This window comes from Asterias rubens, chromosome 8 (genome assembly GCF_902459465.1).
Source record: "Asterias rubens chromosome 8, eAstRub1.3, whole genome shotgun sequence".
Taxonomy (NCBI): domain Eukaryota; kingdom Metazoa; phylum Echinodermata; class Asteroidea; order Forcipulatida; family Asteriidae; genus Asterias; species Asterias rubens.
This window is the reverse complement of record NC_047069.1, coordinates 11,421,544-11,440,159: the sequence shown is the minus strand read 5'-3', so window position 1 is coordinate 11,440,159 and position 18,616 is coordinate 11,421,544. Positions and strand designations below refer to the sequence as shown.

General features: G+C 38.8%; 1 protein-coding gene across 2 annotated transcripts; it reads left to right on the top strand.

Annotated features, from left to right (window-relative positions):
• The first annotated feature begins 694 nt into the window (after positions 1-694).
• LOC117294056 (phosphatidylinositol 3,4,5-trisphosphate 3-phosphatase TPTE2-like) lies at positions 695-18,347 on the top strand. Of its 2 annotated transcripts, none has more exons than XM_033776568.1 (17): positions 695-1,059; positions 1,984-2,426; positions 4,025-4,072; positions 4,605-4,766; positions 6,336-6,446; positions 7,941-8,031; positions 9,249-9,312; positions 9,818-9,943; positions 10,638-10,719; positions 11,571-11,659; positions 11,990-12,051; positions 12,315-12,395; positions 13,433-13,538; positions 14,107-14,204; positions 15,290-15,388; positions 16,361-16,431; positions 17,265-18,347. In XM_033776568.1, exons 2-17 carry the CDS (start codon positions 2,020-2,022, stop codon positions 17,380-17,382), a joined length of 1,815 nt encoding a protein of 604 aa, XP_033632459.1. In that variant the 5' UTR covers positions 695-1,059; positions 1,984-2,019; the 3' UTR covers positions 17,383-18,347. The 2 variants fall into 2 exon arrangements, with proteins under 2 accessions (XP_033632459.1, XP_033632460.1); XM_033776569.1 differs by having other exon boundaries at positions 695-1,116.
• Positions 18,348-18,616: the final 269 nt, after the last annotated feature.

Genomic DNA, 18,616 nt, shown 5'->3' with positions numbered 1-18,616 from the left:
TGAAATTTGCGTGTAATTTCTTTTCCCAAAAGACTTTGATGCTTTATTTGTCGTTAAAAAGACAAATAGTTAATTATTTTCTGCAAATTATTTATTATGACCCATCAAAATGAACTAGGCATATCTGAGACGGACAACCCACAACTCCGACGGCCCAACTCACAACTCCGACGGACAGCCCACAACTCCGACGGAGGCTGTCCTCTATGGAACACCATATGCTTAAGTTTACTGGATGGAAAATACATGACAAGCCAAGAAAATAAATGCCGTCGAAAACAAAAAATATGCAACTGCTTTATTTGTTTATATGGTGCTTCAATTCAATTCAATCGTTATGTTTTTCTAATTCAAAAAATAAGAATTGTTACTTATTTAGTGCAACTATATGTCAAAGACCACCAAGGACAGATCTAGAAAATAAATCATGAAAATATAAATGAAAATAATATAATATAATGGATACAGAGCAAACCAATACGGAGGCATTTACAGTCAGAAAGGCTAGCTGTTTTCAAATTCCTGACAAATAACAAAATAATAAACGTTAGAGCCCATATGCATTATACACATGTGAGTTCCGACCTGCAAACTACGGCCGTTGTAATCACACGCTCGCGACACACAACGCAAAGCGAGTTCCGACCTGAAATATTATAAGCGACCATCCCATAACCCACGCACCGCCCGATTACGAATACAGTGCCACTTTGCGTGCGTCTGTTGCATAGTCTGGTACCTGCTGTCCGATTTGTCCGTTATGCGATCAACAAAGTCTGTCAAATTTCCCCTTTTTTGAGTTCCGGGGTACTCTTGGGCAGAGTGAAGTGGGTATATGACAACAACTGATATTTACCACTATCTATATTTAATTCCGGCTGCTTAAATTACATATTTTAGAAAAACAGTGTATTATATTTTGAGTTCCGGCAGATCAGGCAGATCAGGCAATTCCGGATTTTACCCACACCCCCTAGTTGGGAATTAAGTTGCGGGGTAGAAAACAAGTCATTGATGAGACAACTCAAAGGAGGAGTGCCAAGCAAGACAAGTTGACAGGTGAAGTTGACATTGACTGACACTTGATGTCAGTAACAAATGTCACTGTCAGTGACGGTGAGATTTGTTAGTAACATCAGCGACAATGTTACCAATTGCCAAAATTTCTTGTAAAAAGTAAATCCTGTAATGTATTTCTGTAACTTTTTAGTGAACTTCAACAAACAACAAGTTATTACTCGTATTCGTTGGCCTTCTTTTGAGACTTTGGACGGGAAAATAGCCTGGAGAGTTGCACTCATCCTCTTCTTCTTCCTTTCTAGTGCAGCCTTCATAATTGAAGATAGTCGCACTGCCAGGCCATGACACACCGGGGCGAACCCCTTCTCTTGCGATCAGTGTGTACTGTGGTCTTTTATGTGCGTTGATAGTTATTAATATAACAACACACAGGACCTACAGCTTTACGCCCCATCCGAAGGACGAAGCAGTGGTTAAGTGTCTTGCTTAAGGACACAAGTGTCACGACTCTCGAACCCAAACTCCCTTGAACAGGTCAGAGCTTGAGTTTGGTGGCGGTGCTCTTAACTGCTCGGCCACAACACCCCTGTGCCGAGCGGGCAGTGTAGCTAGTAGTAGTTAGTGGCCAGCCGACTGCTATCTGTATCATTATGTAATAATAATAATAACAATCTACTACAATCCTGCATTATTTGTACAGAACTCTCAACATGTTTTCATTCCGGCAACTACTTGAATTAGTAGTTAGTTCCTAAACACTAAGGCCTTACGGTCACTTATCTGCGTGTATATAAGTCGTTGTCTGTTGTTTGCCACATTTATGCTCCAGCCATCTTCGCTTACAAGTGCCCCCTGTAAAACAAGAAATCTTACTCTGTAACCCCGATGCAAATTTAACATAATGAAGAAGCTTTTAGTCGACATAACTGTGATGTTTTTCTTTTCATGCTATTTCCAATTTAGACTGATTGAGACTGACTTGATAATGCGATCATCATCATGGCCGAGGACCAACTCTTCTTAATCGATAGCCTGCAAGATGAGAACTCTAGCTCTACATCCGATTCCATCCAAAAACAAGACCCTCCTCAGCTCATCTCCGTTCCCATCACAGCAGCCTCCGTCTTCCCTCCTCCTCCTCAGACAGAGCCAAAGAGCTCTTCGACAACAAGCAATGGCAACTCGATGCAGGTGATGACAACCAACAGTATCCAGAATGCTCACCTAGAGATTGATCTGTCGCAAGAGGACGTCCCTTTGGGAGGAAACCTTCTCACTGACGATGACGACGACAATGACGATGATGATGATAAGAATCAGCAGATTAAGAAGCAGACAAACGGAAATGTCAAGTTTGAGCAGCCCAGTCATCATCAGACATCTGTTGTCAAACATCCGAGACTCAAGTATGTATCAAGTATTTTCTTTTATACCTGTTTATGTGTGTCTTGTGTTGCCATTAAAGGCAGTGGACACTATTGGTAATTACTCAAAGTAATTATTAGCATAAAACCTTTCTTGGTGACGAGTAATGGCGAGAGGTTGATGGTATGAAACATTGTGAGACACGGCTCCATCTTCGTGTGACAAGGGTGTTTTTTTCTTTCATTATTACCTCGCAAGTTCGATGACCGATTGAGCTCAAATTTTTACAGGTTTGTTATTTTATGCTTATGTTGAGATACACCAACTGTGAAGGCTAGTCTTTGACAATTACCAATAGTGTCCACTGCCTTTAAAGGCCAGGTCACACTGCAGCAATTACTAAAACGATAACTATCACAACGCAAAAAGAACACGTTCTATTGGTTGAGTTGCTCCACGCAGAATACGCCCACGCTTATTCAACCAATCGAGGGCATGCATTGTTAATATTCTCGTTGTCGTTCTAGTCATTGAGGCCTGTGTGACCGGGCCTTTACCTTCCACGAAAGACTCTCCTGGGGTCCAAACGTCAGGCCATTAACTAAAATGCATTTATACCATATAGGTCCTTTTGGTTTTTCTATTTTCTCAAGTATATTCTTCCATACTGATATTTTTCTGATTTTACCACTTATGGTATTACTAACATTTTACTATACCTCTGCGCTGCATTATTTTTGTGGAACTTTCAAGATATTTTTGTTGTTGAGAATATTGTTACCAAGTGACAACGAAACTCTGGCTTAACAACAAAGTAAAGATAATAGCAAAACCCCCAAAAACTAAAAATTTAATATTCTTTATCCCTGATGCAAATTTAACATCTATTAAAACAACAAAAATGTTCTCATGAAATGCACAAGGAATTTTGTTTGTCTCTTTTGAAAACAAACTATGTTAGCCCAAACTCTGTCTATTCGACGATAGTTGGACTACGCTAGTCGACTTTTTGGAACCAGCCAACTAAGCATGGTTGATCGCTGTTTACCGATAGCCATCTTCAAAGCACAGTGCAGAGTGGACCACATTCAAGGGAAAATTATAACATACGGGAGTCACTGGTCACATTGACATGACATGACTTAAGTGTCGATATGGAAAGGTCTGTGGTAACACCATGTAATGACTATCTTTAAATGAGTTGGGGTGGTTCTGAAAAAAATGTTGGTTTCAACTCAACGTTTCGATCAGTATGCTCTGATTAGCTTTTTTTATTTATTATTATATTTTTTTTTTCCAGAAGACGATCAGAGCATACTGAACGAAACGTCGAGTTAAAACCAACAGTTCTTTTCAGAAGCACCCCCAACTCATTTAGAGACATTTATTACATGGTGTTACCACAAACCTTTCCGTATTGTATTTCCACCATGCAAAGTTTCAAATCCTACTTATGACCTAAGTCATTCCACTTCATTCTCTTTGCAAATGCCCTATGTACATGTATATCATTAAACAACCACAAGTAAACCATTGGTACTTCCACGAACTTAGCTCAAGTTGTAAGTCTTTTAAACAATCTTTCAAAACTCTGTATCTGTAAACTAAGACTTCTGGGCATCTTTATTTTAAATTATAGAAAAGCAAGAATGAAAACCAAGAGGTTTGTCGAGCATCTAGCTGTCAGGTAAGAGTTTTTTTAATGTGTTAAAAATGTTTATCATTCAAAGATTGTTTCCACATGCACTAAGTTTACAAACAATTTATAAGACAGAGCTGTCAACTCTCTCTGACTTGCAGAAAGTTCCCCCCCCCCAAAAAAAAAAAACCTGTATGCTTTGTTTTTGAAAGGGCAAAGGCATGTTCTCATTGATAAAGGGCACCCTTTAAGAAAATTGTAAGTTTCTACTGGAGCATTTCAAGGGCACCAAAGCTAGTTGACTTTTTGGAACCAGCCTACTGAGCATGGTTGATCGCTGGTTACCGATAGCCGTCTTCAAAGCAGAGTGGACCACATTCATGGGAAATATATAATGTACGAGAGTCACTGGTCACGTTGACATGACATGACTTAAGTATTAAATGACCAGGGGGCATGGAGGCAATCGCCTTCGTTGCCGCCATGAAGTAACAGGCATGACGTAGTGTATACCTTTCCTATAAAAGGTTGCTGTAAATTAATCCCCGTCTATGTTTCATTCTTTTTCTCTTTTTTGTAGGCTGATTGGTGTTGGTCTTGTGATCTTCGACATCATCATTGTCATCTTAGACATTGTATTGAACCCTCAGAAAGCATCCACCATGGAAGCCTATGACATCATATCCGTCACTGTGTGGTGTTATTTTCTTCTAGAGATCTCCCTGAGAATATTTGCCAAGGGGTGAGTGAAAAGAGGTGGGGGATTGGGCGCATATTTGATGTGATGATTTTAATAGCTTAACCCTTCTACTGTTCGACCATTTAATATTATTCAACTGTGGTTTGAAACGAATCTTTGCCAGCCTGCAATATGATTTTGTGTGGTAGTGTCACTGGACACTAGTCAAATCAAATTCAAATATTTTAGTGGAGAATTACTTCTTTCTCGAAAACTGTGTTACTTCAGAGGGAGCCGTTTCTCACGATGTTTTATACTATCAACAGCTCTCCATTGCTTGTTACCAATTAAGTTTTTATGCTAACAACTACAGTGGTATGCTGGCCAAATGTCAGTTAAAATACCTGAGGATCAGTCAAAATTAAGTTTTCTAAGATTAAAATCATATCACAGGTATTTTGTTTTCCTTTTCTGATGGTTAGTAGTATAGGGCCAGTTTAAGTGGCCCTGCTAACACAAATTGGGCAACATTTTATATGGCCGAGGACACTGCTACATGTAGGCTTGACGTACATGCTCTTGAAGATTTTTGCAAACCAAATAAAAAAAAAGAGTTTCTGAAAAAAAAATTGCCCACAAATGTTGCAAATATATTTGAAGGCTAGTATTAGTTTTGTTTTAAACTTAGCCTTCACATATATGTTTAAAAATATATTATTATTTTAGATTTAAAAAAATAAAATAAATTCTTGATCAAGACTAATGGTGTGTCATACAGTGGAGTAAATATAAAGTATGTATGTTGTTGCATTCAGTAACCCCTGTGACAGTTGTGCTGTTGAGTCAGTGAGCTATATTTAGAATGAGGAAGGAAGTATTACACATTGGATTACCCTTGGGAGTTTCGATTGAGGTTACAGCTATGATATTGTGGATGTTATTAATATATGATTCACTTTTCAAATGTTTTATCCTCTTTTAAATTCAGCGTTAACCAGTCATTTTGTTTTGGCTTTTCAACAAATTACCGCTTCAAGATCCTTCATTGATGGGAAATTTTCAGACTTTTATCTCTGAGTTTAGATCTTTTTATGTTTGCCTGGTGAAAAACAATTAATAAAGAAATCCTTGCATTCTAGAAATTAAGAGGTTACCAAAAGAAGGAAATGCCATCATTTTAAAGGATTTGGGTTACTTTTTGTAACACAAAACACAATATCTACAGATTTACATTAAACTTACGCGGTTTAAAGATAATGATAATAGAGAGCTTACCATAAAATATTACTTGCTGAGGTGCTGTAGTTTTTGAGAAATTAGTAAAACCATGTCACGATAATAACTGGTAAATACGTTTTACATGCTAAATTAACTTTTGTCTCACTGAGACAAAACTTATTCTCGTGACTTGTTTTACTAATTTCTCAAAAACTACAGCACCCCAGTAAGTAATATTTTAAGGGAAGCTTTCTACTATCATTATCTTCAAACTGTGTAGGTTTAATGTAAATCTGTGGACGATGGGAGTCATCTAAACAAACAAACATAGTGACCCCTTTCCTGCCAATTAATTGGTCTCTCGGGTCACTAAAGATTTAATTTTTATATTTTTTTAATTATTTGCATTTGCAGAAAGAAGTTCTTCCGAACGAAACTGGACATACTGGATATGATCATCATTATCGTAACAGGATCAGTCACTCTGGTGTATGTGTCTGTGGATTTGAGTGGAAGTTATGTCAAGTAAGTTCCAAATAAACCAAAATGAAATATTAAAATGTGGTGGCATGGAATTAGGACAGTGCCTACTGCATATAGCTAAGTCAAAGTTGAAAAATACCTGATTTTTTTCACGGTCGGCAAATGCTCCTTTAGGTTCGTTTCGTCTTTCAGGTACCTTCTTCGACTTCCCCACTAGCTGGAAAAATTGTTGGGATGGCGTCATGTTTTAGAAAAGAACTTTTCTCTTCATGTCAAAATGTGTAGTGTATTCCGGATTCTCGAAGCAAGACGACTCAAAGTGTTTGCTGCACAGCGCTCGAAAAAGACGTCGCACCGGACCACTTTGCAAACTGACCCCATCTTTAGTTGTTTTGCTGCATCCAGCAGCAATACACCTGGTCGACATTGCCGGAAAAATGCAAGAAAAAAACCTTTTTGAAACGTAAAACTCATGACTAGAACTTGATTGTACTTGCACGTACGTGAGTTCGATGTTCGCTCGAGGCAAAGTCTGCCTCAATTGACGTCACAAAAGGGGTAGGCGGAGTCACCCCCCACACAACTTTATTTATTTATTTTTTACATAAAAATCGTAAAAACAATTACTCAAAAAATTATTTTATTGTTCAGAAACAATATACTATATTGTTTGAAGAAGAAAAAATTCTGTTTCCAGGTGACTTAGGCGATTGACACCTATTTTAGTGAGAAATTACTTCTTTCTCAAAAACTATGTTACTTCAGAGGGAGCCATTTCTCACAATGTTTTATATAATATCAATAGCTCTCCATTGCTCAATTACCAAGTAAGTTATTATGCTAACCATTATTTTGGGTAATAACCATAAGTGTCCAGCGCCTTTTAAAACTGGCCAGTACAATGTTATCCAATGCTAACTTGGAGTGTGGTGGCCGAGCAGTCTAGAGCACCAGATGCTTCGCTCAGCTCCAGCGACCAGGGTCTATCCAGGCTCGCTGGGATGGGCCAATCAGCTTGGTCAGGTTCTTGCCCAGGAAGTTTGTCATGCGTGCAGTGTATTTCTATGGTGCAGTGTGAGTGTGATGCATGATGGGATTGAGCGTTTTATGGATAGACCAATGACCGTGCTTGATACAGTTGCCCATCCCATAGCTTTGGTTAAGACAAGGCACTGGGGGCGCTGGGGCAAGCGAAACCAGACGCAAGTTCTAGTGTTGTTCGTAAGAGTGTTGGTTCAGGGCCTTGTATACTTCGTGTCCTGGAGTAAGACCCTTTATCATGAAAGAGGGCATTCACTCAAGAAATATGGTTGACTTTGGGATGTAACCAAGGCAACACAAATCAAAAAGATACATTTTGTTTGGTCGGAAAGCCTTCCTTTTTGTTATTTTCTTTTTGGGGGGAATGCCAATTTTTTTTTTTTTTAAGTTGGAATTTTAGGTTAAAAAATGCCCCCAAAAAGCAGGCACTAAAAGAGTTTAGCAGCTCTATTAAAACTGAACCCTGATAACATGTAACTTGTTTAATCTTGACAGGTTGGTGGTTGTGTTTCGTGTTCTTCGTATCTTCCTGTTATGTAGGCTCCTCAGTGAAAGGAAACATGTATCCAAAGCAACAAGGAAAATGGTAAATATTTGTTATACTCAAACTCAAAGAAAAAATTGTGGCAAAACAACTTATATTTGATGGAGATTATTATCATTCGAAAAGAAAAAAAAAATTGTTTGGCCATTTCACACAGTACACTTACAATACTTGCAAACATAAGTTTAGCTACAGAAACATTAAATAAATTAACATGTTTTACAGAACTACCTGTATGCCTATAGATCTTATGCACATGACGTCATTTCAGTAGGGTGCCCTCACCTAGAGGTCAAAAGGAGGTTGTTCATTGGCCAGTACTGTGCGCCGCGCGTACAAATCTGTGCGCTGTGATTGTTTCGTCACTGTTTTACCTCTAAGATGACGGCTGGATGACGTCAATGCATAAGGTCTATAGACTAAATGAAAACTAAAGCACTGGTCCTGAATGAAGATGACTGACCGAAGGTTAGGGTACAACAAGGAACATGTGAAGAATAGATGAGATATGAGGGTAGATTGGTTAAGGACAGTAAATAGGGTTGGAGAGGGAACATGCATCAGGGAATAAGGAACAGAGAAAACCCAGTTCAAGCTGGCCAGGATTAACAAAAGTGTACTTAAAGGCAGTGGACACTATTGGTAATCACTCAAAAAAATTATTAGCATAAAACCTTACTTGGTAACAACTAATGGAGAGCTGTTGATAGTATAAAACTTTGTTAGAAACGGCTCCCTCTGAAGTAACGTACTTGAGTCACAAGTATTTATTATATACTTATTATATCACCCACATTTTAAAGGCAATGGACACTGTTGGTAATTACTCAAAATAATTATTAGCATAAAACCTTACTTGGTCTAGTAATGGGGAGAGGTTGATAGTATAAAACATTCTGAGAAACGGCTCCCTCTGAAGTAACGTAGTTTTCGAGAAAGAAGTAAGTTTCCACAAATTTGATTTCGAGACCTCAGAATTAGATTTTGAGGTCTCGAAATCAAGCATCTGAAAGCACACAACTTCGTGTGACAAGGGTGTTTTTTCTTTCATTATTATCTCGCAACTTCGACGACCAATTGAGTTCAAATTTTCACAGGTTTGTTATTTTATGCATTCTATGTTGGGATACACCAAGTGAGAAGCACTGGTCTTTGACAATTACCAATAGTGTCCACTGTCCAGTGTCTTTAATGAAAGTGTACTTAACCACTGTGACCCGAACGTCTCTCAATCTTGATTGTTTTCCTTCGTCTTGTAGGTGTCCCAGAATAAGAGGAGATATAAAAAGGATGATTTTGACTTGGATTTGACTTATATTACAGGTACTTGATGTTTTTGTCTTTGTCTCTTCTCTTCTTAATAGACCTTTATCATTCTGCCTCCATCTTGGTCATGTTCCTCGCATCGAGTAACAATAATGAATGCTAATAATCTTTTTGCAAATAGGAACCAGACTATTTTGTTCAGCCAGCCTCGGTTTGGTAACATTGGAATCATTGGGAGAAATTCAAGATGGCTGCACCATGATAAAGGTCTATAACCCTCCTACTGTCTGACTATTCACTATTATCCATGGGTTTTAAGCGATTGATAAACTTTGCCAGCCTGCAGTGGGATATCATGGGGTGACTGCATGTACACAGTACACAGTCAACCCTCCTACTGTCTGACCATTCAATATCATCCCTTGTGGTTTTAAACGATTGATAAACTTTGCCAGCCTGCAGTGGGATTTGATGTGGTGACTGCATGTACACAGTACACAGTCAACCCTCCTACTGCCTGACCATTCCTTGTTTGATCTTTTTGTTTGGTTCCTTATTGCAGACAGAGTCATTGCGTCATCTTTTCCTTCGTCTGGAAGGCAGGCTTTATACAGAAACCCAATTGAAGAAGTGGGTCGATTCCTGGACACCAAACATAAAGACCACTACAAAGTCTACAATCTCTGCAGTAAGCTTATTCTGTTATATTTGTCTTGTTGCAAAATTGTTTTAAATCCATTTGGTGATAATGAGATAACTTCTTCTTCCTTTAAAGTGCTGCTTCAAAAACTGAAGATTACCGCACTGCGGCTGGGCGCACGTGTGAAACCATGAGACCGTAAGCCAATCAGGTGCAAAAAATACATGGTGCAATTAAAAACTGGCCAGCAAGATTACTAACTAGGTGAGACACTCAGTGCATTCTTGAATGCATCCAGAGAGGGTGAGAGTGCATGGTCCGTCTTTAAGCAGTTCCATGTCCTCTAGTCTGGTATTGTGCTTCAGTGAGATGTTCTTGCCAGTTGATGTCCACAAGATCATAGCGAATACGGTACTTTCACATCTCACAGTTCTGGAATTTCCTCTTTGAGAGGGCAAGGTCTTATCATCTTGCAATAGGGTGCTTCCATTGGAAAATGAGAAACATGGCGTGTCGTGGCTGAGCGGTCAAGGTCACTGGAACCAATCTCTGGTGTTATCAGGAGAAGAGTGTGGGTTTGAATCCTGGTCTCGACAGTTGTGCCCTTGAGCAAGAGTGTGGCTTCGAAGAGCATTTTTGAGGGTTAGGGTTCGCTCAGTTTGTTTTTGTATTCATTTTTGCCCCTTTTTCATGATGTGTATATCTTTCACTCTTTCCCTTTCTGTTTCCAATCTCCATGCAGTTGAGCGTCACTACGATGAGTCCATATTCCACCATAGTGTCGGTCGAGTTCTCATTTTCGACCACAACGTTCCAAAATTAAAGTAAGTGCTGTGAAATTTTGTTCACAAATGTGTTTTATCTCACAATACTGGAGCCACCAAACAAACTGAAAGTTTGTATATACTCGGCGCCTTTAGTACCTTGTTTGGTAGATACATGCGCTGTTTTAGACTTCAATATTAGGGCTAGATAGCTCAGTCAGTGGAGCACAGACGTGTGTTATTCCGGAGGTTGAAGGTTATGTGAAAAGATTTTTTATGAAAAGAGTTTTTATGCCCCAAACTTTTAATCTGAGAAGCGATGTCAGATTATTATTATTATTATTATTATTTATTCGGCCATTTCACAAAGTACATTACCAATACATGTAAATGCAAATAAAATTTTAGTTATACACTGTAGGAAGAAAAAAACTTAACATGTTTTACAGAACTACGCGTATGCATACAGGCTAAATAATGGCAACTAAAGCACCGGTCCTGAATGAAGATGACTGACATAAAGTTTGGATACAACAAGAAACATGTGAAGAATAGATGAGAGAGTAGGGTAGATTGGGTAAGGAGAGTAAATAGGGTGGGGGAGGGAACAGCATGGAATAAGGAACAGAGACAACCCATTTCAAGCTGGCCAGGATTAACTTGAAATGGGTTGTGTATTACTATCAGGGATTAGTCTCCCTGCATGGACATATTCAATCCGGATTTGCAGCAATATCTCAAAAATGCAACCACCTTCTTACATGTTTTATAAGAAAAATTTCATCTGTTAGTTTTGTTGTGTACATCTCCATTTATATTGGATTAAAACAATCAAACGTCTCCAAAAACCAAAAGTTCATGCTTTGCTTTTAAAGAATATTTCTGTTTCCATTTTTTATTCTACCGTCCAGGGATATTGTGGAGTTCTGCGCTGATGCAAGGAGATGGATGGAAGCTGATGGAAAAAATATATTATTTATTCACTGCAAGGGTGGGAAAGGTAAAACACCACGTTTGTATTTTCGAGAGCTGTTGATAGTATTAAATATTGTGAGAAACGACTCCTGAAATAGCGTATTTTTTGAGAAATAGGTCATTTCTTACTAAAGCATTTGAATCTTAAAAAGACCAGGTCTGAAGATTTTCTCAGGCATTTAAAAGCACACAAATTTCTTTTCTTACAACTTCATTGATGAATTGAGCAATTTTTTTTAAAGGTTTGTCAATGTATGCATATGTGGGCATACACCAAGCGAGAAAACATGTCCAGTGCCTTTATAAGCTAGTCTTTTAGTCACTGTTCTGATTTTGTGTTATGTGTACCATTTAGGAAGGACTGGGTTGGCAGTCTGCTCCTGGCTGTTAGAGAGTGGTCTGTTTACAACAACAGCTGTAAGTAGTTGATTCATCATAAACATTAAATTTGCATCTGGTATAAAGAATTTGTTTTTACCCTTACTCAAATGTGTGTAAGCACTGTATACTTGGCACTTTCCCGAGCTCTGTGAAAATAATCGCTTGCGTATAACTCACGGGGGGATTCGAACCCCTGACCTTTGCAAATCTTGACCAAGATTGCCCGGTAGCTAGAGGCAGTTTGAATCCAAGATTTTAGCAGGAGGTATCAAAACACTATTGTGCTCTTCTATCTGCAGGAATGTATGGATTATTTTGGGAATCGGCGGACAGACTACACTGAAGGGGACATGTATCAAGGAGTGGATACCCCTAGCCAGGTAAGCAGAGGAAGTGTTTTACCTGAAATGGAAATAATAATTTTATTTAGTTATTTTTTAGAGTTATAACAATGATAGTGAGTATTTAGTTATATTGCTCAATATAATAATAATAATAATAATAATTGTGGCTTCTTATATAGCAGACATGTCCGTCACTCAGTGATGCTCCTGACGCTGTAACATACAGTATTTCCTGCAAAATGTGGAACTACGTTTTTGAATTATGAGACCTAATCCTTAGACAGCACCATGTAATGTTTTACAAGGTGCTGTGGTTGACCAGGAACACCGGGGTGAACCCCTTCTCTTTTCGATAAGTGCACTGGGTTGTTTTTCATATGTTACATAACACATGGGACCAACGGCTTAACGTCCCATCCGAAGGATGAAGCAATGGTGATGTGTCTTGCTTTAGTGTCACGGCTGGGTATTCGAACCCACACTCTGCTGATCAGAAACACCAGAGTGTGAGCTCTTAATCGCTCGGCCACGACACTTCCACATTATCCACCTAACAAGGTGCCCAAAGGGCATGAAAAGAAAAATTGTATAACTAGTGAGAAAGGTCAAGCATACAAGAAAGAAGAGGGAACAGTAACATGAAGGGAAAAGGAAGAGACAACTGAAAAGCTGTTTGAAACAAAAACAAAATCCAATCTGTCTTTAAACGTGTCTATGGTTCTACTGTCCCGAATATGTGAGGTAACTGATTCAAAAGGAATGGTCCAGCATGTGCAATATCATCCACAGTGGTTGTAAATGAGAGAAGATAGACTTTGCCTTGCAATGCGGTGAATGCATACATAGTACATAGTTAACCCTCCTACTGTGTGACCATTCGGTGTCATCCAATGTAGTTTTAATTGAGATGATAAATTTATGCCAGCTTGCAATATGATATCATGTGGTGAATGCATCTAGCTACACTGTTATACACACATACACAACGTTTGCATTTGGATTTGAATAATTTCAAATGGAAGGTCAACTCGGGGAGGGTTACTGTTTCATGGTTTTACTGTCTGTCATTTCAGAGTCGATACGTGGATTACTTTCAAAAGATAAAGTACAGACTGAATGGACAGATCCCAGCTCCAGTGCCATTGACCATCAGCACCATCAGGATTCAAGGAATTCAAGGTGCTGTAAGCTTGTATTTTAGTATGTAGGGCCTATTTCATTTCCACCATCCCAGGCTCACAACCCCTCCCATTTACAATGTCGACCTGACACCAGTGTCCTGACTGGATAAGTGGTACTTCACTTGTGTTTATTTTAATGACCTCTGGCCACCCTCATTGACCATGTCACACTAACCAATGCATTAAGCATCCTTTTTTCTCCTGCTCTTCGTTCTTCTCTAGTCTACTCTCTTTGACAGACCCTCTTGGTTAGCCCAGTGTGAAATCTTGCACTGTGGCCCGATCCAGTGCCATTGTACTCTACCAACATCTTTGTGAAGCCTTTTACAGGTTTTAAAATAAAATACTCTGTATATTTAAGCCCAAAGGTACGAGTTCAGAGTTTCATTTTACCGGCCAGCCTACAATTATATTTATATAGTGATTTAAAATCTCTGTGGTAAAGTATCCTGAGTTCTGTGAAGAAAAACAAATTTGTCACAGTAATGCAGGAGTTTATACTGCTATCACTAAGCATCTTCTTCAGCTGACAGATGTCCGCTTTATTTCTTGTCGTATTTCGGTAGGTGTTGGTAAAGGAGATGGAAGGGATATATGGATGGAAGTCCACTCTAGCAATGCACCAGTCTTCAGCTGTGATTTCAGACACAACATCAATTGTAATGTAAGCTTTCCCATGCTCTTGTCCCAGGCATGTTTTTTTTCCTACTTTAGTCTGTTTTCCGATTGTTATGCCCGAAGATAAATCATAAATTATTTGATTAAAACTGGGCTGAAAAGTCTATTCATAAATACCTCAGACAGTTTCGCTATTCCTATTGGTGGAGAGCGCGTCATGTGGGTGTGTATAAACCTTTGTTTATGACCAGTAAAAAGTGTTGAAACATGGGGTGACACGCGAGCTTGCACCTGTTCTTATAAGACAGTTTCTTCACTCCTATTGGTCGAGAGCAACGGCTGAAACAGTTGTGCCACACCACGCGATCTGTGCGACGCGCACAGCATTCCCTTATAAGGAGTTGTTTACACGAGGGCGGTGGAGGGCTTTACCATTTCATAGCTGGAGGGGTTTTGTGTTGAAAGAAATCATTGATCATTATAATTTTTGCATTTATTTTACTTTTTGACCATAAGTGTTGATGTTTTTTGACCGAAAAGGTATTCATGAATGGGAATCAAAGTGTGTTGAATCGGTTTTCAACTAGTGGTTTAAACCCGCCGAGGCCTGGTTCTTGATAATTTACCTCGACTTCGTCTCGGTAAAATTTTCAAGAACCAGGCCTCGTTGGGATTAAACCACTAGTTGAAAACCTCTTCACCACACATTGATTCCCTTATTAAAGCCTACACCATTTGTACATGTAGGTCAGCCTTTTTATTGGATAAAATTGTCCACAGACAATTTGAATCTAAAATTTAAGGCTTTCAAAATTGCGTGAAAAACGAATCAACAAATAAGTCTTTATATCCAAACCAAAATTGATCTTGTTGATTTGTGTTGCCTTGGTACATCCCAAAGTCAATCGCATTTCTAGAGTGGTAATGCCCTGTTGTGATGACATGTTTATTATTGGTTGATTACTTTTTTAGTACACTAAAAAAGAATGTACATAAAATAGATTGTACACATGCAACCTTGGCACTGATAAGTTAATTGCTAAATGTTCAACATGTTCATTATGCCCAAAAATCCCCTTTATTATTATTATTTAATGGGTTTTTTTTTTCCTGTTTTTTTTGTTGTTGCAGGTAATGTATGACTTTGACACTGACTCGTTGATAATTCAAGTCAAGGATTCCCCCGCCTTTGCCGGTGATGTAAAGATCAAGTTTATATCTGCAAACAAAGTAAGTTCTTCACCAGAAGAGAAAGTTACTTTTAAAAACTTCCCATACTTACAAATTTTGAAGTATTTCGTTTTGCTTTGTATGGAAAATTCACTTGCAGAAGAAAGTATCACTTGTTGAGACAGAACAGTATTTAGGCCATAAATATTGATGTTGCTAATTTGGAAGTGTCGTGGCCGAATTCAAACTCTGGTGTTTCTGATCAGCAGAGTGTGGGTTCGAATCCCCAGCCGTGACACTTAACCATTGCTTCGTCCTTCAGATGGGACATAAAGCTGTGTTCCCATGTGTTGTGTAACGCATGTAAAACAACCCAGTGCACTTATCGAAAAGAGAAGGGGTTCGCCCCGGTGTTCCTGGCTGTGGCTGCTGTATCAGCCGTAGCACCTTGTAAATCCTTTATAAGGTGCTACATAATTGGGTCTCAGAATTTATCACTTCAATAATGTTATTTTCTGAAAGTTTGTATACTCAGCGCCTTGAGTACCTTGTTTGGTAGATACTTGTGTTTTGGTGTGGGGGTCGGAATTGGAGAGGTTTTTCTTCAGAGTGGAGTTGGCATCCAGCAAGTTGCTGTTCAACATTGGAATTATTTTGTTACATAATTCCACAAGTCTATATTAAATGAGCATTATTTTTTTCTTCTTCCAATCCCCCACTGTATTTCTTTTTTTTTGTGGGGGGGTGGAGATTAGGGTTAGGATTCTGAGATGATTTACTTTAGAGGGAATTTACTTCCAGCAAGTTGCAGTTGAAACTTCCAGTACTGATTAAGTTGTAAGAATGTATTGTTTTAAATTCTACAAGCCTACAATGTGCGTTCTTTCTTTTTGTGAAGGGTTTTCTACATCAGTTATTAATTTATTACTCTTTGTTTTGGGGTGTATGGGTTAGGCAAGTTTTAGGGTTTGGAGTTGCTGTTGTAACTTCCTGCACTTTTAAATTTTGAAGTATTTTTTTCTACCTTGGCAGAAAATTCCACAAGCCTACGACGACTGCGCATTCTTTTTCTGGTTCTACACAGGCTTCATCAAGGACGACAGGTAACTTTTTTTCTGTATATTTAGAGAGCTTTAATTGTAGTCCTGCTATAAGGGCCCAATTTTTTATAAAGCTGTTAAGCAGAAAATACTTGTTAGCAAAAGTCTAAACGCATGTTCGATGAATAGGGATAACAATGTTGTGATGCCTTGATCTAGCTAGTAGGGTATATGCGCTAATTAAGAACCAATATTCGCAGCAGCAACATTTTTAATAAAAATATGGTTATTAAAGACACTGGATACCTTTGGTAACTGTCGTAGACCAGTCTTCTCACTTTGTGTATCTCAACATATGCATAAAACAAAAGCCTTTGAAAATTTGAACTCAATTGGTCGTGAAAGTTGCGAGATAATAATGGACGAAAAAACACCCTTGTCACACGAAGTTGTGTGCTTTTAGATGCTTGATTTTGGGACCTCAACATCTAATTCTGAGGTCTTGCTTGTTACCAAGTAGGTTTTTATGCTAACAATTATTTTGAGTAATTACCAATAGTGTCCAGTGCCTTTCAACAAGGTTCCACAACAGTTGTCGCTGCATGAGTGCAGCCACTCATGAGCAGCCAGCAAATCAGTGTGCTATTTGCTCTGCTTACAATAACAAGTGGTGATAAAATGAAAACTCTGCTAAGGAAAGCTTCATTTGTTTGCTTACAGACTTTATGAAACTTGCTACTGGTGACAACAGATCAGCCTCGTTCCTGTGATTAGCAAGGAGTACAGCAGCTTATTTATACAGTTTAATTCTTGAGTTTGGATGCAGAACAATTCATTTTAGCCTTTCCCCAACGCCACCATATGTTATTTTGTATATTATTTGCTTATGTCACCAGGCTTTTCCTTCATCGGAGGGACCTGGACAACCCACACAAGGCAGAAACATGGAAGGTTTACAAAGAAACGTTCGCTGTCGACATCAAATTCAACTCGGTCCAGGAAAGCGATGCCTGATTCGCTCACCATTATGATGTGGTCTTCAACTCTTAAAAGCTCAACACTGGAGTTTCATTAGCCCTTTTCACACTACTCTGTTCCCCGGGGTTGCATTTTCAGACAATGATTGCTCTACCCCTGGTCTGCCCCTGTCTGCCCCTGTCCTGCCCCTGTCTGCCCCGGTCTACCCCTGTCTGCCCCAGCAACTGGGCATACCGCAGGAGCCACCCCTGCTCTGGAGTAGGTGTAAGAGGTAAAATCCTTGGGGTATTCTTGAAACGTGCAACCTGGACCCTGTGGAATAGGGACACAGTGTGAAAGAGCATTGGGGTAACCGTGGGATAAACAAGTCCTGGGGCTGTATTCCATACGGATAAGGGATACAGTGTGAAAAGGACTTTTGTCTTATTATGATCAACAAGTTGGCTTCATACTTTTTTTTGCATAATTTTGATTGACTGATGAGGCTGTTTGAAAGTGTATACATAAATATGATGACAAAATGATGATGTCATTAGTTGGTTTTTGTCCCGACACTCGTTTCCATTGTTTGACCCCCAGCAATGGTGGTTATGCAATGGGTATATTGATAGTAAGTATGTCCCTATGGAGGCATTATCATTGAAAACTGCATGCGTAATAAAGCACACTGTATTCTTGGTTGTTTGTGTGTATACGTTTTCAAAAGATAACTGTGTAAAGACATAGGTCTAGGCAGGCCTAGATGCTATGATCGTCAACCTAACAATTTGCATGTTTGTTGTGGTTGTTGTTTGGTATGTCTGAAGGCTGAAGGGGGATGGGTTTTTTTGGCTTCCTTTTTTCCCTCAACTTTGAAAACATATTCTCAACGGATTGGAGTCACAAGTATTATTTCCAAAAAGGACAACAAGTACTTATTTTATCACCCACATTTTAAAGGCAGTGGACACTATTGGTAGTTACTGAAAATAATTATTCGCTTAATACCTTACTTGGTACGAGTAATGGGAAGCTGTTGATAGTATAAAACATTGTGCGAAACGGCTCCCTCTGAAGTAACGTAGTTTTCGAGAAAGAAGTAAAATTCCATGAATTTGATTTCAAGACCTAAGAATTAGATTTTGAGGTCTCAAAATCAAGCATCTGAGAGCACAAAACTTCATGTGACAAGAATGTTTTTTCTTTCATTATTATCTCGCAACTTTGAAGACCAATTGAGCTCAAATTTTTACAGGTTTGTTGTTTTATGCATTATATTGAGATACACTAA